Here is a 21,983-nt window from a genome sequence, read left to right on the forward strand (position 1 = left end):
TTTTTGCAGTTTGCTTTAAATTTTTCTATAATGGTTGATAGACTGGCTTAGCCTAAGACAAAACTCAAGACAAACATCCCTGTATTCCTGTACTCGAAAAACAAACGATCGAGCAGAACGCATACTATATATATATATGTTTGAAACCTGTTTGAATTCAATGTGTTTTCAAGTGTTTTTCCTTGAAAGAATTTTAATTTCGTTTATTTTCTAAAATGTTTACGTTTTGTTATTTAGTTTTCTAGGCTTAACATTTCGTGTTAATCAAACAATCTAAAATTGGCTTATTCCCCAAAGATTCAGGATCAAAAAACCTATACAATCTATACCCTTTATATGATGAAAACCAAATTGAATCAAATTATTTTTAAAAAGAAAAAAAAAATTGATGAAAAAATCCCAATTTTCCCAAAAGAGAATAGACAATAAATTTACTTCTATGAAATGTTTGTCGTAACAAAAAAACGCAAAAAAAAAACAAATGATGAAAAGCAGATAAAGATAAGAGCGCAGTTATATTTATTACCATTCTAATACAATACCACAAACCATGTACTAACTCTTATTATATATACCTATCTATCTATAGTTCTTGTAAACTCTATCATCTTCTTTCTATCTTCTATACTAATTGCTCATATTTTGTTGTGTAATGAGATCACAAAAATAAAACGAAAAGAGAAACAGGTTAAGCATTTAAAGATAAATTTTTATTTATTTTTTTGTTTGCAGTTTAAAAATAATTTTGTTTGAATTCAATTAGAATTCCAAGGATAGCCAAACATTATTAAAGCTGATAACCACTATTTAAATGAAAATCGCCTAGATAATTTTCTTCAGCATAAAAAGTTGATTTTAAAGATCAAGGAGAATACGCAAGGAGCTCATTAGCGATAAAAAAAATCTTCGATCTCCACTTATAGATATTTTATGCCCAATATATGGAATATGATATGCTTGCTTCAAATACCTTTTTTATTTCAGCCTTTATGTTGAAGATTTTATTAAAGAATTTTTGATTTACCTCTCTACTTTAAGTTAAAAATCAAAAATAAAAATCAATTTTTTTTAAACATTGTATACTTTATTTTGAATCCCACTGTATATTATTATGTACTTTTAATTTTTTTGTAAGATTTTTCATTACTCATCTGAAAGTCGACTGCAATCCAAGTGGTGCAATGATTGAGAACCCAAATTATGGGTTCAAATGCCTTTCCATCTATGCTAGAGTGGACTTTCGGTCCTTATTTTAAAGCTACAGCCAACTTAGGGCTTTATTCTTTTAATTTTTCAGTAGTCGAAAATTTTACGCCCAATTTCTCATATACGAAACGACTGCATTTCTTATATTCGTATATCTAAATCAGCTGAATTTATTGAGACAAATCATCTAATTTCGACTTTCCAGTCCTGTACAGAGAGCATCATCATAAAGTGTACATAATGACTTTTAAATTCCATTCCATCTTTGCTAGAGTGGACTTTTGGTCCCTATTTTAAAGCTACAGCCAACTTAGGGATTTATTCTTTGTTCAGAAGTCGACATTCTTACGCCCAATTTCTCTTAACGAAACGAATGCATTCGTTAGATTACACTGAAAAAAAAACATACTCGGTTCCAAAGATTTTGTCTTTACTTTAAAAAATTTGGTATTGATTCCGAGCCAAAGAAGCGGAAAATACAAGTAAGGATACTTTTAAGACACAATTCTCTTTTAAATTTGGGTTTTGTGTACTTGCTTCTAGGAAGCAAATTTTAATTTTTTGCTTTCTCATCTTTTTTTCTTCATATGCTATCAAAGTCCTTTAAAAACGAGTTAACGACAACTTTATTTTTCAACTTAAGACTCGACTTCCAGTAGAAATTATGCTATGTTTCAAGTAAAAAACTTCTTTAAAATAAAGTTTTGAAAAACATGTCCTATATTTGAACGATTTTTTGCTTTGTAGTCAAGATGCAAAAAGACAACAAATTTAAAGACAATTTCATTAAATTTAAAGAATTTTTCTGAATTATTAAAGTCAAGTTGACCTTAGCCTATAAATTTTTTCTTTCATGTTAAGATACCCATTTTTAAGTCAAATCACTTAATTATAAGGACAATACGACTTCATTGAAAAGTTTATCGACTTTTGGACAAGGAAAATAACTTTATTTTAGAAAAATGCGTCTTCTATGATAAGCAAAATTTGTATTCGTATTTTAAAGACATGAAATCTTTGACCTCACGACAATATTTTTTTCAGTGTAGGATGTCCCAAACATGCATTTGTTAACCAAAAGAGCGTCATCATAAGGTGTACACAATCACTTGCTTCAAATGCCTTTTCTTTAGCGTTTATATTGAGAATTTTTGATTTACCAAAAGAGTGTTTAAATTTCTACTTAAATCTAAAAATCAAAAGTAATAATTTTATACCAAAACTTTTCGTTTTAAAAGAAACACATTGTAGACTTTATTTTGATACCCACTATATGTTGTTTGGTTTTCTACTGTCAAAAAGTTGTAAACGTTTAAAACGTTCTTAGATTTGATTTAAAATTTTTGGAAATTATTACTCAAAAGTAATTTGCAATTTTTCCCGAAAAAAAACATTGGCTTCCACTTATTGAAATTGTAAAATTGTTGTGGACAAAATTGGTAATTAAAATTATCACGGTAATTTAGATTTATTTATTATAACCCCGATTTTCATATGATTATGTGAAATGAAACTGGAAATAGCTCGTCTATGAAATTTGGCACAAAGTTTGCCTTTGTCTATTTCTATATAGTAGGCTGATATTACCATTTTTTACTCTTTATTCTATAACGAAAATACATTCATAAAAAAGAAAAGTATGAAATAAATGTTTCTAATAAGTATATACCATAAACAATTCTTATATTGTCAAAGAATTAGTCTTTTACGAAGTTTTACGACTTTTTTCTGCAACGTAAAATATGTCGTAAATGTGACATATAATAAAACATGCGTCGTAAATGTATGTTAGAATTCTTAAGATTTACGACAGACCATCTTCAGCAGTAAGAGTTTAGTTTCGCTTTTTGGTATACAATAAGTGCATCCACACTGCATGAATCGGTGGCAATAATATAAACGAGTAATCAAACTAGTTTATGACCATTCGTTTACGTTATTGCAACCAATTCATGAAGTATAGATGCTTGAACGGTAGTGCTGCTTTCCTTCACGCCAACAATGCTATACTCAAGATTATATATCACTTCTGACAATATTTCTATTAAAATGAGCAATTATATCAGCGGTATGTAGAAGCTGCTCTAAATCGGGACATCGCCCACAAAAATTTGCGCTGATTCGGTTGTATTGTATGCAGTTGGTACTGCCTCTCTCCCTTACAATCATGCTGAAATAGTGCTCCATTTTTGCTGAGTCTCTACTCATTGTGCTGTGCACAGAAAACACATCATAGATTTTTGAAATTGGCGTCATTGATTGGTATTATCATTTCCATGATTGAAGAAATTTAAATTAAAATTTGAATTATTTCATAAATTAATTTGGTGAGTGAAACGAAAAGCCAACATGTTTTCTATGTGGAATTTATGATAAAACTACTAAAGATACTACATCACTGTCAGCTGAGTACATTCAACTGTCAAAAAATACAAAATATGTCTTGTTACTAACATTAAATTTGTAAACAAAACGACATTTGGATGTACTTGAATTTGTTTTTTTTTTGTAATATTGCAACTACCTGGGAATTATTTTATAATGGTGGAATTGAATTCCAATTGGAATACGCTTTGTTTTTAATAGAAACCTTGTTTTGTTTGTTTTCCAAACTCAATTTAATTTTTAAACTAAATCAAACAAAATAAAATTTAAATATAACACAAGAATTAAAAAAAAAATAAACTAATACATTAATAAATAAATAAATAAATAAATAAATAAATAATAGTAATAATAAAGAGAAAATCTTTTTAAAAAATGCTTGGCCTATTTCTTCTTCAGTCCACGGTCTGTAGAAATTGTTACAAGAACAACAGTAGCAGCGTTATTTTTTTAACACACAAATTTTAGATTATTAATTTTTTTTCTATCGGTTAGTTTTTTTGATATGTATTATATAATATTCCAATGTTATAACTTTTTTTATAAAAATATAAGTATATAACAAAATAAAAAAATAATAATAAAAGAAAAATGTATACTCTCATAAATATGTATGAATGTATGTGTTAATTTTACCATTTTAATATGAGATTTATTTTTAAGTTTCGAATCCGAAGAGTCCAATATACCCAAAAAGAAAAACATTTGGAAAAATTAATTGTTAAAAACAAAAATAATAATATATAACAAAACAAATCCCTTACTAAATAAAACTTTAAACAAACAGCATATAGCAAGACATACAACATTAATCTTTGTAAGAAAAAAGTGCAATTTTTTTCTAATGATTGTAAATTTTTATCGCAAAATAAAACTATAAAAAACAAATCGTGATGCCAGAGCAGAGAAGAATTTATGTGATTTTCTTTGAAAAGGGAGAATATAAGAAAGAACATTGAATACATGAGGGCTGTATCAAAATTTAAATAGAAAAACAATCCAAGATAATACATTTTTCAGGGCCTGTGAAAAGTTCAGGTGACCAAACAGGGCCTTAATATTTTGGTAAGTCTATCAGCTCTAACAATTATAAAATTACAAGAAGATGTATACAAAAGACTTTCGAAATACAGGGTGGCCCAAAAAAGACTGATGAATTAAAAATGGTTTTATCTTTTTTGTTTTTAATATTTTTTTTGTCTTTTGCAGGTTATTTACTGGTTTTTGGAGATAAATCATGGCTACATATGATGTGCATCAACGCGTCAAAATCATTAAATTTTTTTATTCTTCTGGAAGCCAGAGAAAATGATAACTTTTTAAACAATCTTGTAATGAGCAATGAAGCTCATTTCCACTTAAAATGCTATGTAAACAAACAAAATTGTAGATTTTGGGGCACTCACAATCCTAGGGCATTACATCAGCGTGAATTACACCCCGCCAGATGTACTGTTTGGTGCGGTGTTATGGCTGATAAAATTATCGGTCCATATTTTTTCGAAGATGTGGAGGGTCGCCCAGAAACGGTTAACGGGGCTCTGTATAGGACTATGATAGACAATTTTTTGCGTCCACATGTTGAGAATAATCAAAACATATGGTTCCAGGAAGATGGGGCAACTGCGCATACATATAAAAACAAAAAATACAGTTATTTTTAATCCTTCAGTCCTTTTTGGGCCACCCTGTAGAGGAAGCAAAATCAATTTTCTTTCGTTTGGAATACGAAAGAAAGCTTTCGTTCGGTATACAGGAAATGGCCATTAGTATAATTTATGTTGAATATTCAGTGATACCACTTCTCTCTTATCAATGAGTGATGCAGCATTCTATATTTAGCTCAATAGTTCTTATTATAGTCGAGTCCGAAAGGTTTTGAAACTCTTCGAAGCGGCACCAGCTTTACTGAGAGGGTATAATCCAACGCTTGACACTTTTTGGTGCCCGGTCGAAATTAGGATTGAATTCATTGCACCACGATGGCCTTTCATAACTGATTTCATGGTGTTGTGGAAATATAAAAATGTTGGCCAAAATGGTTCGGAGCTCTTTCGGATTTTCACATCCTCATCAGATCGCAGTAGCCGTGTGTTTGACTCGAAAGTAACTCAACTTCTTTGAGTCCAAGCAAAGTGTGGGAAAACGGTAAGGAAGATTTTGAGGGAAAGCAATCAATGTTTGCTGAAATAGTAAACATTGTCTGCTATTTTTTAAGCTCGATTACATTAAACATGTTTTAGTTTGGCTGAAACAAATAAAAATGTCAACTTCGGAGCTATTGTAACACAATTAAAAAAATATTTTATGAATATCTATAGTACTTACCCAAAAATCTGAGTATTTATCAAATTGAGGCATAACAGCAAACAAAATTTTTGCTGAACGTACACACAAAAATTTTTTTTTTTCTGATTCAATCACGAAATTAATTGATCTAATTAATTTTTAATTGGAATGTCTTCAATCACAGAAATGATAGTATCAATTAAAGAAAATAATTGAAGGTCAATTAAAGAGTTAATTGATCCAATTAAAAGATTAATTGATACTATTATTTTTGTGATTGATTTTTGTTTCAATTAAAAAATTTGTTGAATCAATTAAATTTTTAATTGAATATTTTTTAAAACTCAATTAAATTTTAATTGGAAAATTTTTCGTGAAATTTTTTTGTGTGTATTTGAGAGCTTGTAAGTATTTTGGTTTTCAAAATATACTTTGGAAAAAATTTATAACCTTAAAATTTTATAATTTATTGTTCGTTAGACCCCGAAGTACAAAAATATAAAAGTAGATACCTTGCCAGCATTTCAAAGTTCCATTTCATCCTCATCGCTACCACAGACTCGTAAGTTTATCCGGACTACAGTGCTCGTGTCGTACGTATCCCCTATATTGGCCACATTATAAATTAAGTCCGAAGGCATGTTTATGGATCGATAATGCTGCATGTTTATGGGATCGATAACACATTTACCGATTATTTAGTCATGGCCGAAAATCAATTGGACACATTGTAAGATTCTTTACAAACACAGACATTCCGTCCGGATAAACTCACATTCTGTAGAACGCATTAAAATTCACTTTGTCTAACAGTTTGAAGGGGCTCCTATTAGCGTCGTTCTAAATGTATCTAAAAAGACACCTAATAATTTCACTAATGCGATGCTTTTTTGTAGTAACTTGGTGTGGTACAACTTCTCAATAGTGATGGAACTTTTGCGACGAGTTTTAGATATCATATACGACTGTTTGTGACGTCTTGGGGATTCCCAGAAGAGCCGTCAAATTCCCGTGGTGTTAGTATATGGTCTGTAACAACCATGCCAAAATTGGTCCATATCGGTCCATAATTATATGTAGCCCCCATATAAACCGATCCCCAGATTTGACCTCCGAAGCCTCTTAGAGGAGCAAAATTCATCCGATCCGGTTGAAATTTGGTACGTGGTGTTAGTATATGGTCTGTAACAACCATGCCAAAATTGGTCCATATCGGTCCATAATTATATGTAGCCCCCATATAAACCGATCCCCAGATTTGACCTCCGAAGCCTCTTAGAGGAGCAAAATTCATCCGATCCGGTTGAAATTTGGTACATTATATTAGTAATATGGTATCTAAAAACCATGCAGGAATTGGTTCATATCAGTCCATAATTATATATAGCCCCCATATAAACCGATCCCCAGATTTGACCCCGGGTGCCTTTCGGAGAAGCAACATTCATCCGATCTGATTGAAATTTGGTACGTGGTGGTAATATATGATATTTAACAACCATGCCAAAAGTGGTCCATATCAGTCGATAATCATATACAGCCCCCCTATAAGCCGATCCCGTGATTTGGTTTTGGAGCCACTTGGAGGAGCAAATTTAATCCGAGTCAGTTGAAATTTGGTACATTGTGCTCGTATATGGCCGTTAACAACTATGCCTAACTAGGTCCATATCGATCTATAGTTATATATAGCCCTCAGATAAATCGATCCCCAATCACACAAAAATTGGTCCATATCAAGTTCATAATTGTATATAGCCCACATATAAGCGACCCCCATATTTCAATTCTGGCTCTCTACGTACCGTGCAAAAATCCATATCGATTCGTAATTATTTGTAGACTTACCTATACATAATTTTTTTGTCAAATATATACCACGTACACGGATGAAAAAGACTGTTTTTCATATGTTTGGCTATAAACATTATATGTTTGGAATACAAATTTTTAAACACAATATTTTTGATTGCAAGCATATAATGTTCATAAACTAGCATAACATGTTTGGGACATATATGTTAATATGTTAGAACATATTATGTTTGGGACATAAAATGTTTGTAAATATAATATGCTTGGATGCAAACATATATTAATTTAGAAATAGCCTATAAACATATATGTGTTTAGTAGCTTGGAGCGCTATTTAACAGGGAGCGATATTGAATTAAGTTGGTGGTTGTTGCTTGTTTTTACAAAATTAACATTTTATTTTTCCTTGGGCAATTGATCAGCTACTTCTTTGTTCCTTACAAACTGTGTGGTCCGCTGTTCGAATCCCCGTCCGGCAAAAGGTAAAATTAAAATAAAAAAATCATAAAATTGAATAATTTCTTCTACAATGTTTGTATTACAGAAAAAGGTGCGAAGAACTAAAAAATCTCGTGGAAGTGAGATGTGAAGGGAATATACAATTAGGCAGAAACAAAATTTTGAGCATTCAGGTCGAAAACCTATGTTGTTAGCACCTATATTACCTGTTTATTTTCATAATTCATTATGATTGTAAATATATAAATAAATAAATAAAATTTTGAGCACAATATTGTTTGGGAGATTTTTTTTAAGCATATAATATTTTTGGATGCAAAATGCTTCCAAACATATTATATGTTCACATAATAACATATTGTTTTTTGGAAGACAACATTATTGAATTTGGATGCAAAAATACAAAATGTTTGGAACTTAGACTACCCAAACATATATTGTTTAGACCAATATGCTTTCAAACATATTATATATTGGAAGAGATCAAACATATAAATGTTTGGGCAATACCCAAAAATGTATATGCTTGAAGCAAAATATGTTTGGGAGTATATGTTACAGAAGCGATTTTTTGTGAGCGTGTATGGACTAACTAACAATTTAGAAAACGATGTTAAGAAGTTTTAAGATACCACAACCCAATTAATTCGATTGTGGATGACAGTCTTTCGTATAAGTTTCTACACAATCCATGGTGGAGGGTACATAAGATTCGTCCTGGCCGAACTTACGGCCATATATACTTGTTTTTATTTATTTATTTTTTAGTTTTTAACGAAATACATTTTAAATTATATTTAGATAGGAGTGCGCTGACACAATTATGACTATTTTATTAATATATAAATATTCCCAACTGGAAAATAAAAAATAACCAATAACAATAATAACAAATAATTGTAATATTTTCTCTCCAATATTCCAATTACAATAATATATTCTAATATTGTCATTCTATAGCACATTCAATCAATTCTTACTTCAGTAGAAATGTTTCACATTTACCAAATTCAAATATGCATAAATGTAACGGTCACTGGACAACATCTCACTCTCACACAACTAAAATAGCGAAAGGTGGCAAAGCTGTTTGGCCCCCAATCAATGCTGTCAAAATGGCAACCCCCTGTTTTGGCTTTGATTTCCTGTCATAGAGACACCAGAGAGCCAATAGCAGTTCAAGTTAAAACGTAAACATTAGAAGACTTGTACTGTTGTAACACAAACCAAAACAATAGGTTCAACACTTGTTAATATCTAAAAATAAAATGGAAATTATAGATGTGAGTGAATATTAATGTAAACCACAATGTAGTAAAAATGTTTTTCTATAAAAGAAAGTGCTGATTATTTTGAATCTTTAAGTAAAATAATACAAGAATTACGTTATATTTCATTAATTAGAAAAAAACATTGGTTACAAACAACTGAGAGCAAGCGAGAGAAAAAATCGATTATATTTTGTACGCATTCTATATCAAGGTCATTGAAATATACGAAACAAGTGGGTGTGCATATGTGTGTGCGTGCGTGAGTGTTTGTGTGAATTCTAACGTTATAAAGCCAGTTAAATGAGATAACGTTTGGCCACCTTGAGACCTAACGCTCATTTTAACAGGTGCTTGTTGTTTTGAATTTTGTTTTTGGTAACATCAACCGAAATTAGGGAGCAATTAACATACATACCCATAATGTGTTTTTTTCCTATATATCCACTGCTTATATTTAGATATTTTATTATTACATCTTCAGGAAAAAAAAAAAAATAATAAAAGTTCCGAAACATTATAGCACACAACGTATAAATCACTGTTTTGAATTGTGCAAATCATTGCTGCTAGCAATGATTGTCGTCGTCATCATCATCATAGACAACAACATCATAATCACCTTCATTGAACATCGTTCTCAAATGACGTGATCCACAAGATTTTGGAATTATTTTTAAATTGTGACCAAAATGATGTAAGAAAATAAAATTTATTACTGTGCGTGTAAAACAATACACTGAAAATAAATATGTTGTGTGTTCTAAAACACCTAGTCTAGTGCTGCAAGCGGCGTCATGTGAACATACATATGAAGATTTTGTTTATGCTTACATTGAATACATGCAGAAATTTAAATGCCGTTGATAGATGAAATTGTGGAAGTAAATATTTCTGTACATTTATATTGGTAAACAATTGTTGGGAAATTACCGGCAATTTTCATTTCATAATAAAACGAAAGAATAGGCATGTTTTTTTTTCTCAAATATCGTGAATATGTTTAGCAATAAAAAAAAAAAATAATAATAATATCACTTTAATAGTTACTATATGAGAAATTTATCATATCACTACACTCACGAGGAAGGAAAATTTAGGTTAATTTTAGAAAATTTTAACTGAACTGTATTACAAACACTCAAAAAAGTGAACCCTCTATTTCACTAAGCCAATTTAATGTGAATGGGCTATTCACACTAGGCTCGAAATCCACTTTTGTAGTACCGAAATCTAATTAGAAATCTCAAGTGTTCACATTAGGAAAAAGTGGATTTTGTAATTATACCCTTCACCACTACTGTGGTACAGGGTATAATAAGTTTGTGCATTTGTATGTAACGCCAAGAAGGAGTAATCATAGACCAACCTTTTAGTATACGGATCGGCTTAGAATTAAATTCTGAGTCGATTTAGCGATGTCCGTCTGTCTGTCTGTCCGTCTGTCCGTCTGTCTGTCCGTCTGTCTGTTGATGTATTTTTGTGTGCAAAGTACAGCTCGCAGTTTTAGTCCGATTGTCCTAAAATTTGGTATAGGGTCCTGTTTCGGCTCAAAGACGATCCCTATTGATTTTGGAAAAAATCGGTTCAGATTTAGATATAGCTGCCATATATATTTTTCAACGATCTGGTCATAATTGGCGTGTATATCAACCGATCTTCCTCAAATTCCGTACATCCGAATATTTTATGAGTCTCGAAAAACTTGCAAAATATCAGCCAAATCGGTTCAGATTTAGATATAGCTCCCATATATAGCTTTCGCCCGATTTACACTCATTTGCCCACAGAGGCCAATTTTTTGCTCCGATTTAGTTGAAATTTTGCACAGGGAGTAGAATTAGCGTTGTAACTATGCGTGCCAAATTTGCTTGAAATCGGTTCAGATTTGGATATATCTCCCATATAAAGCTTTCGCCCGATTTACACTCATATGACCACAGAGGCCAATTTTTAACTCCGATTTAGTTGAAATTTTGCACAGGGAGTAGAATTAGCATTGTAACTATGCGTGCCAAATTTGGTTGAAATCGGTTCATATTTAGATATAGCTCCCATATATATGTTTTTCTGATTTCGACAAAAATGGTCAAAATACCAACATTTTCCTTGTAAAATCGCCACTGCTTAGTCGAAAAGTTGTAAAAATTAATCTAATTTTCCTAAACTTCTAATACATATATATCGAGCGATAAATCATAAATAAACTTTTTCGAAGTTTCCTTAAAATTGCTTCAGATTTAAACGTTTCCCATATTTTTATACCCTTCACCACTACTGTGGTACAGGGTATAATAAGTTTGTGCATTTGTATGTAACGCCAAGAAGGAGTAATCATAGACCAACCTTTTAGTATACGGATCGGCTTAGAGTTAAATTCTGAGTCGATTTAGCGATGTCCGTCTGTCTGTCTGTCCGTCTGTCTGTCCGTCTGTCTCTCTGTCTGTTGATGTATTTTTGTGTGCAATGTACAGCTCGCAGTTTTAGTCCGATTGTCCTAAAATTTGGTATAGGGTCCTGTTTCGGCTCAAAGACGATCCCTATTGATTTTGGAAAAAATCGGTTCAGATTTAGATATAGCTGCCATATATATTTTTACCGATCTGGTCATAATTGGCGTGTATATCAACCGATCTTCCTCAAATTCCGTACATCCGAATATTTTGTGAGTCTCGAAAAACTTGCAAAATATCAGCCAAATCGGTTCAGATTTAGATATAGCTCCCATATATAGCTTTCGCCCGATTTACACTCATTTGCCCACAGAGGCCAATTTTTTGCTCCGGTTTAGTTGAAATTTTGCACAGGGAGTAGAATTAGCGTTGTAACTATGCGTGCCAAATTTGCTTGAAATCGGTTCAGATTTGGATATATCTCCCATATATCTCAGTGCGCCTTCTACACCCTCAAGAAGTGAAGTCGGTCTATATAGAGGCATTACCAAATGAACCGATAAAAGCTTAATCCGATACACGTCTTTGTGAGCCTAAAATACCAGAATATTTACAATTTAAGGCAAATCAGAAAAAACTACGGTTTCAATGTGCCAATTTTTGGCACACGTATTTGTGGTCCTACAATACCTCTAGATTTCCAATTTCAGGTAAATTGAATAAAAACTGCGGTTTCTATAAGCCCAAGAAGTAAAATCGGGCGATCGGTCTATATGGGGGCTATACCAAAATATGGACCGATACTCACAATTTTTGGCACATGTGATTGTGGTTCTACAATACCTTTAGATTTCCAATTTCAGGTAAATTGAATAAAAACTGCGGTTTCTATAAGCCCAAGAAGTAAAATCGGGCGATCGGTCTATATGGGGGCTATACCAAAATATGGACCGATACTCACAATTTTTGGCACATGTGATTGTGGTTCTACAATACCTTTAGATTTCCAATTTCAGGTAAATTGAATAAAAACTGCGGTTTCTATAAGCCCAAGAAGTACAATCGGGAGATCGGTCTATATGGGGGCTATACCAAAACATGGACCGATACTCACCATTTTTGGCACACCTCTTTATGGTCATAAAATACTTCTAGATTTCAAATTTCAGGCAAATTGGATAAAAACTACGATTTCTATAAGCCCAAAACCCCAAATCGGGAGGTCGGTTTATATGGGGACTATATCAAAACCTGGAACGATATAGCCCATCTTCGAACTTGACCTGGCTGCAGACAAAAGACGAGTTTGTGCAAAATTTCAGCACGATTGCTTCATTATTGAAGACTGTAGCGTGATTACAACAGACAGACAGACAGCCAGACAGACAGATGGACAGGCGGACATCGTTATATCGTCTTCGAATTTCTCCCTGATCAAGAATATATATACTTTATATAGTCGGAAATCGATATTTCGATGTGTTACAAACGGAATGACAAACTTATAATACCCCCGTCACCATTCTATGGTGGTGGGTATAAAAAGCGACTTATAAAAAATTCAATTAATATAACTTCCTACGTAGTTAAAAAAGAACATCTTTGTGAGGACATTTTTGGAAGTGCTTTTAACGTTGTACCTTTGGAACAACTTCCATATTTTTTTGCTAGTATTTTTAACAAATTTTCTTTAATTCGACAAAAAAATATTAACTTATTTGTCACATGCTACAATCTGAAACCTTTTTCATTTACAATTTCTAAAATAAACCGACATTTTCTTTCATTTTTGGGTGTGCCTTCAAAAAAAAAAAAAAAAAAGAACTCACCAGGAAGGAAAATTTAGGCTAATTTTAGAAAATTTCAGCAAACCTGTATTACAAACGCCGATATCACAAAAATAAAAATATAATAATTTGCGGCAAATTCAAAGAAATTTATTAGACGCAATTATTTTTTTTTACATTTTAAAGAAAATTTATAGTTTGAAGGAAACATTTTGAGTTCAAAATTGCAAAAATGACTTTAGCGCCATACGAAGTTCAAGATGGGTGCAATTGTGGTAACAATTACGAAAATTAACAAAGCCGAATCTTATGTACCCTCCACCATGGATTGCATAGAAACTTGTACTAAATACTGCCATCCACAATCGAATTACTTGGGTTGCAGTAACACTTGCCGATGGCAAGGTATCTTAAAACTTCTTAACACCGTCTTCTTAATTGTAAGTTTGTCCATACGGGGTATATATTAAACAAAAACAAGTATATACGACCGTAAGTTCGGCCAGGCCGAATCTTATGTACCGTCCACCATGGATTGCGTAGAAACTTCTACGAAAGACTGTCATCCACAATCGAATTACTTGGGTTGTGGTATCTTAAAATTTCTTAACATCGTTTTCTAAATTGTGAGTTAGTACATACGTGGTATATATTAGACAAAAAAGGTATGTATAGGTAAGTCTAAAAATAATTACGAATCGATATGGACTTTTGCACGGTACGTAGGGGGCCAGAATTGAAATATGGGGATCGCTTATATGGAGGCTATATACAGTTATGAACTTGATATGGACCAATTTTTGTGTGATTGGGGATCGATTTATCTGTAGGCTATATATAACTATAGACCGATATGGAACTAGTTAGGCATGGTTGTTAACGGCCATATACTAGCACAATGTACCAAATTTCAACTGACTCGGATCAAATTTGCTCCAAAACCAAATCTCGGGATCGGTTTATATGGGGCTATATATGATTATGGACTGATTTGGACCACTTTTGGCATGGTTGTTAAATATCATATACCTACTACCACCACGTACCAAATTTCACCCAGATCGGATGAATTTTACTTCTCCTAAAAGCACCGGAAGTCAAATCTGGGGATCGGTTTATATGGGGGCTATATATAATTGTGGACTGATATGAACCAATTCTTGCAAGGTTGTTGGATACCACATACTAACATCACGTACCAAATTTCAACCGAATCGGATGAATTTTGCTCTTCCAAGGGGCTCCGGAGGTCAAATCTGGGGATCGGTTTATATGGGGGCTATATTTAATTATGGACCGATTTCGACCAATGTTAGCATGGGTGTTTGAGGCCATATATTAACACCACGTACCAAATATCAACCGAATCAGATGAAATTTGGTCTTCCAAGAAGCTCCGGAGGTCAAATCTGGTGATCGGTTTATATGGAGGCTATATATAATTATGCACCGATGTGGACCAATTTTTGCTTAGTTGTTAAAGACCATATGCTTACACCATGTACCAAATTTCAGCCGGATCGGATGAAATTTGCTTCTCTTAGAGGGTCTGCAAACCAAATTTAGGGGTCCGTTTATATGGGGGCTATATATAATTATGGACCGATGTTGACCAATTTTTGCATGTTTTTAAGGACCATATACAAAGACCATCTACCAAATTTCAGCCGGATCGGATAAAATTTGCTTCTCTTAGAGGCTCCGCAAGCCAAATCGGGGGATCGGTTTATATGGGGGCTATATATAATAATGGACCGATGTGGACCAATTTTTGCATGGTTGTTAGAAACCATATACTAACACCGAGTATCAAATTTCAGCCGGATCGGATGAAATTTGCTTCTCTTAGAGGGTCTGCACACCAAATTTGGGGGTCCGTTTATATGGGGGCTATACGTAAAAGTGGACCGATATGACCCATTTACAATACAATACGACCTACATCAATAACAACTACTTGTGCCAAGTTTCAAGTCGATAGCTTGTTTCGTTCGGAAGTTAGCGTGATTTCAACAGACGGACGGACGGACATGCTCAGATCGATGTTTCGATGTGTTACAAACGGAATGACAAAGTTAATATACCTCCATCCTATGGGTATAAAAAATATACCTAATTAAAATACTCCTTATTAAAGTTCTTTTTAAAGAATTCAGTTTTTCATTGAGACAGTCAATTATGTGCACAGTAAAAAACCGTTGGTTTCAATCACAATATTAATTGATTCAATTAATTTTTAATAGCAAATTCTCCAATTATGGAGACGATAATATAGGAAAATAGGGGAGCTATATCTATATATGAACCGATTGCTATGATTCCTTGCATGTACAGTTAGTAGTATAGGAAATTAAAAAATAATAATAATAATTGATCCAATTAAACATTTTATTTTTTTTATTGGATTTGAGCAATAATTTAATTAGCCAATATAAAGTATATAGAAAATATATAGAAACTTATTATTTGCTATCAAAAAGTTTCAATAATATTTTTAATTGGAAATAATTTTTTTAATAAATTAATAAATAAAGCCAGTTAGGTTTTTACGCTTCTAATTAAAATATTAATTATGCCAGTTTGACAAAATGTCATTTTGATAATGCTTTCTTAAAAATTTCTTGTACATTCACTTGTTTAGAGTAGTGTTGCCAGTATATTTATGGTTCTTGTCCACAAAATGCGAGGCTTTTGTCCCAAAACTAATCATGTATGTGTGAATTACAATTTTATTCTAAATACACAAGTTACCCATTTTGGAGGAAATTCTCCAATATTTGCAACACGGATTTTGGGCCCATTCAGAAATTTTCATTTATTTTGTTTGTTTTTTTTTTGTATTTATTTGTCATACACAAATAAGAAATATCAAAAAAAAAATGTATTTATAGAATTTTTGGAAATTTTCAAAATTATAATTTTATTACATAAAAAAAAAATATTAACTATAAGGGAATTTTCAAATTTCGAAAATGTTTTCATTATGCTTTGGCTGGGGCTCTGGATCTACAGTGAGATAAATTAGGGCATTATTTCCAAAACTTCTAATGAGAAATATTTCTTTGGTTTAATTGTAGGACTCGATAAATGAAGACATTAGTGGAGATCCTGTTTATGCAAATAACAAACTTGGTCACATTCAAGAGGGATTGACATTTCTAATACGGGGGACAACACATGCAAATGGAGAAAGGTAAGAGGGCTTATTTCTCAATGATTATAAAAATTAACAAAAAATGTCCCTTCCCATTTTGATTTTAGATTCATTGTTGATTTTTGTTTGGAGAATTCATCCAAAGATATTGCTTTGCGTATGGCTAGCATTATGAATCGCAATATTATTGGCCGTAATTCCCGCATTAAAGGCTATTGGAGTACCGAAGAAACCCAAGCGGAAATTCCATTTACCCTCCATACTGGTTCTGAATTCCTACTACAAATACTCTTCACTGTCGATGCATTTCTTATAGCCATTGATGGTTTCCATGTTGCCAAATATCAACATCGTTTACCTTTCCATGATATACGTGCCATAGAGATTCGTGGAGATGTTGAGGATATCCATGTGGAAAGGAAAATTGTTACAGACTATCCTCAGCGGGCGGAGAAATCGAAACATTTCGTGCATATAAGCAATCGTCATGCAGAGACGGGTATCTATGATCCTGCGGACTATGATTATTATGAGGATTATGAAGATGAAGATAATGAGAAAGATGTAGAACGTTCCCTTCCTTTGCCTTATTTTGCCTCATTTCCCCGAGGGTTCCTAGAGTATGGCTATAGCATGGCTGTGACGGGGCGTATACGCCCCAAAGCCAAAGCCTTTAGATTAAGTCTCCAGGTGGGTCAACACATATGGCCCCAACCTACAGTGGCTCTATTGCTAGAGTTCCACTTTAATGCTCGTTCCGATGGAGAAACTGGTGAACCGATTGTATCTCGTAACTCATTTGCCAATGGCCGCTGGTCGGGAGAAAATAAATCGGAATTATCCACTGGTCTAAGACCTGGTGCTGCATTTCATCTGATGCTAGTTCGTGGAAAGAAGGCCTTCGAGATCTATATCAATCGTAAACCCATAATGGTTTATCCCTATAAAGTCAATCCTAAAAATGTCGATACCTTGGTGGTGGCCGGTGATATCAAACTCTTCGATATCGAAATTGAAGAAGGTGATTAGAGATGGTTGTGAGCTTGGTATGCTCGAAAATAAATCGTGATAAAGCAATGCAATTAGTAAAACAAAAACCCTATATCAATTATAAATCCTTGATTATTTCTAGATTAAAATATTGTTAAAATCCTATTTTGTTGACTATGAGAAAATACAAACTAAACTGTTAAATAATATTGACCAAAAAAATAATTAAACTAAAATAAACTAAATATAAAAAAATTAACTATCATACAAGGCTGAAATTCTTACAGAAAGAAGAATACCTGATTCCGAACCATACTGAAACAAGTACGTAAGTATTCCCATCTTGGCGGACAAATACGATCAACAAACTGGCTGAGGAAAACATTAAACTGGCCACAAAACAGAAGATATCATTCTGAATAAGAAGGCGACTGGCGGCTCGATGGAGAAACTTAAATATGGAAAATGATAAAGAATGTAAGATCTCAGGAACAGTAAAAAATTTGAAATGCCGGAGACGGTCAAGAACTAAACTCCAATACGCTCTATGATTAAAATAAGTTGTTCATATAAAAAATCGATATTTTTCACGATTTGGATGGAATTGTTGCTTTTTGAAGTTAATCGCGATTTGAGCTCATAGAAGAATTGAGATTTTTTTCAGGATTTGGATGGTGTGTTAGCTTTGTGGGCGTGGACACGAATTAAACTCATTGTCGCATAGTTTGAGAGATATGAGCAAAATAAATTTTTCATATAAGAATTTCCCGTTCTTCAAGTTTTGAATGGAATTTTCGATTTTTTGTAGGCAATTAAACTCCTTTTCGCTCTGGGTCGCTTAGTTTAGGAGATATGAGCAAACGAAATTTTGCATTTAGATATTTTCAAGATTGAGATGGAATTCTCGATTTTTAGATATGGCCTCGAATTAAATTCCTTTCCGCTTTGGGGGGCGCATGCATACTTTGGGAGATATAAGCAAAATTAGTTCTATATATAAAAATTTCGATTATCTGAAAATTGATTTTTTGGTTGTAGTCACGAGTTAACTTGCTTTTCGCTCTACGACGCTTAGTTTAGGAGATATAACATAAGCAAAATAAGCTTTAGGCCCATAGATTAGAAGATATTAGCAAATTAAATTTTCGTATAAAAACCGATTTTTTCGATTTTTTTACCCTAGGACGCATAATTTAGGTGGTACGGGAAAAATAAGTTTTCATATATAAATAATTTTTTTTTCAGGATTTAGAAGGAATTTGTGGGTTCTAAAAGTGGTAATAGGTTAGGTTAGGTTAGGTGTCAGCCCGATGTATCAGGCTCACTTAGACTATTCAGTCCATTGTGATACCACAGTGGTGAACTTCTCTCTTATCACTAAGTGCTGCCCGATTCCATGTTAAGCTCAATGACAAGGGACCTCCTTTTTATAGCCGTGTCCGAACGGCTCTCCACATTGCAGTGAAACCACTTAGAGAAGCTTTGAAACCCTCAGAAATGTCACCAGCATTACTGAGGTGGGTAATCCACCGCTGAAAAACTTTTTGGTGTTCGGTCGAAGCAGGAATCGAACCCACGACCTTGTGTATGCAAGGCGGGCATGCTAACCATCGCACCACGGTGGTAATGATTTCAATTCTTTTTCGCTATGGGATGATATAGGTAATTCACAATTCGATCTTTTTACAGATTGAAGCTCATCTAAGGCCCATAGTTTAAGAGCTATAGGCAAAATACGTTTTTCATATAAAAAATTCGATTTTTTCAGGATTTTCGATTTTTGAGGGTTGTTGGAGTTTAATGCCAATATTTCATAAAATTGCTGAACTTCCTTATATTGAATTAGTCTGTTCTAAAAATGAACGTATGTCAAATGAGTTCATCACAGTTGTAATATTAAGTAAATGAATTGTATAAATATTGTAAATGAAGGAACAATTAGAATTAAAAATATGAAATGAAGTAATAAAATTAGATAGTACTTACACAGAAAAAAAATTACGAAAATTTTTCCAATTAAAATCTTAATTGAGTTTTAAAAAATATTCAATTAACAATTTAATTGATTCAACAAATTTTTTAATTGAAATAAAAATCAATCACACAAATTTATAGTATCAATTAAGTTTTTAATGGGATCAATTAATTTTTTAATTGACTTTTTTAATTTTTTAATTGATACTATCATTTCTGTGATTGAAGACATTTCAATTAAAAAATTAATTGGATCAATTAATTTCGTGATTGAATCAGAAAAATATTTTTTTGTGTGTACCGCCGAATTGAATGCGTGTTCTTACTAATCCTTCTTTTTGCCATAAACCGTCCACAAACCACGTAAAATAATAAAACAAAAAACTTAAATTCTATAAATTAAAACTAAAGATACTCTCACCTTAAACTCAGGGTGAACAAGGGTGGTCTCGAATTATTCCGCGAATAATAAAAATGTGATGTTTTGTTTGACGCCACTTTCATATGCCAAGAGATCCTACTGAGAGGATCTGACAAAATCATTGAAAACCAGCAGGCAGCCAAAGAGGACTTCGTTCATAATAAAGTTCAGGAATATGTTGGAACCTTGTATAAAGATTTTATAGAGTATAGCGGATTATATCCCCATTTTTATTGAAACTACACGAATTTTTTTAACTCTTCGAAAATTTTAAACTTTTATCACCATAAAAATTCGCTTGTTACTACCCGAGTAAAAATTGAGAGATCTAATTTGATACAATTAGATATGAGTAGATCCAAAAAATGGTAAGATCTAATCATATATAATTACTATGGAATTAGATCTGATCAGATCTCAAAATTGGCCTAGATCTAATGTCTTAGATATGATTATATCTATCCCTATATACAGTTGGATCTAATGTTTGATCTCGTCATATGTGGAATTGAATATAATAATATCTAATAGTGTCTCATCATATCTAAGTAAGTCTGCTTGGATCCAAGGCGGCCAATTTTGAGATCTAATCATATCTACTTAGATCCCCCAATTTTTACAGGGGTAAATTTTTATTTTTTTTTTTTCAATAATTAAAATTATTTTTGAACCAACAGCACAGTCCATTTCGTTTACTGTTCTTTTCTGACTTTAAGTCTTTAATAAGACACATTTTACAGTATGTAATCTTGAACACCTTTTCGATTCTCCACCCAGGCGAAAGGTAATATTTAAATAATGTATAAACTCGATTAATTGCTCCTACATTGTTTGTATTACAGAAAAAGGTGCTAAGAACTAAAAAAACTCGTGGAAGTGACAAAGATGTGAGGGAAAAAGCAATTAGCCAGAAAATATAGTTTTTTTTTGAGTTAGTCTTTATGAAATTGTTTTTACATCTTGGAAAAGAATAAACGTTTATCACAAAAAGTGTATATACTTTTGTGATAGTTTATTTATCACAAAAGTATAAATAAACTTCCTTACAGCGAAAAGAAAATGAGAAACGATCTTTGTTTATCTAAAATTTCGTTTGGGAGGAAAGAATTATTTATTGCGTGTAGAGAAGTTTTCGCTCCGATTAACGGAAACTAAATTTTATATAATAGGATGGGGCAGAAAATTTGCGACATAACGCATTCAAGAGGCTTTGTTGGGTCGACAGAATAATAGCCATGGACAAATGGGTGATATTTCGCGGAGATGAGGAATAAGATAGATTGTGCTGGGCTGAACGAGGAAAATCTATTCCGGCTACCGAATCAGTGGATAATCTCATCGGTTAGGTTACACAAAACCAAAGAAGTCACCTTTTATAAAGAAAGATGTCTCTTCAAAGGTAAATAAATCAGTCGTTACGATACGTTTGTCCCCAACGAACATTGTTTAGACTGCAAAACGTTCCAAAATCTCCTTCCGTTAAAGAATCGAATCGAAGAGAAGGAACATTATCACATCAAGCCTGTATCAAGAAATGTCTCTCTTTCGCGGGAATCATGGAACAATATTGTTGCAAATATATTAGATCAGGTTAGGTATAGTGGCAGCATGCTATTTGAGGATACCACTGTAGTTAACTTCTCTCTCATCACTGAGAGCTGCCTTTGCAGTGGAACCACTTAGAGAATCTTTCAAAAACTCAGAGATGTCTCCGACATTACTGGAACAATATTGTTGCAAATATATTAGATCAGGTTAGGTATAGTGGCAGCATGCTATTTGAGGATACCACAGTAGTTAACTTCTCTCTCATCACTGAGAGCTGCCTTTACAGTGGAACCA

At 32.7% G+C, this 21,983-nt stretch overlaps 2 protein-coding genes across 3 annotated transcripts in view; both read left to right on the plus strand.

Moving 5' to 3' along the window:
• Positions 1-707, plus strand: part of galectin — a 43,162-nt gene extending 42,455 nt beyond the window's left edge. The window contains exon 7 of the mRNA XM_075294936.1: positions 10-707. The gene's annotated coding sequence lies outside the window, so the exon portion shown is untranslated. The remainder of the gene's footprint in view (positions 1-9) is intronic.
• Positions 708-9,308: 8,601 nt separating this feature from the next.
• On the plus strand, positions 9,309-18,005 carry LOC142226706 (32 kDa beta-galactoside-binding lectin lec-3-like). 2 transcript variants are annotated; one of them, XM_075296841.1, is made up of 3 exons: positions 9,309-9,437; positions 16,680-16,795; positions 16,864-18,005. In XM_075296841.1, exons 1-3 carry the CDS (start codon positions 9,423-9,425, stop codon positions 17,783-17,785), a joined length of 1,053 nt encoding a protein of 350 aa, XP_075152956.1. In that variant the 5' UTR covers positions 9,309-9,422; the 3' UTR covers positions 17,786-18,005. The 2 variants fall into 2 exon arrangements, with proteins under 2 accessions (XP_075152956.1, XP_075152955.1); XM_075296840.1 differs by lacking the exon at positions 9,309-9,437 and adding an exon at positions 16,459-16,613.
• The last annotated feature ends 3,978 nt before the right edge of the window (positions 18,006-21,983 follow it).

This window comes from Haematobia irritans, chromosome 2, assembly GCF_050003625.1.
Source record: "Haematobia irritans isolate KBUSLIRL chromosome 2, ASM5000362v1, whole genome shotgun sequence".
Taxonomy (NCBI): domain Eukaryota; kingdom Metazoa; phylum Arthropoda; class Insecta; order Diptera; family Muscidae; genus Haematobia; species Haematobia irritans.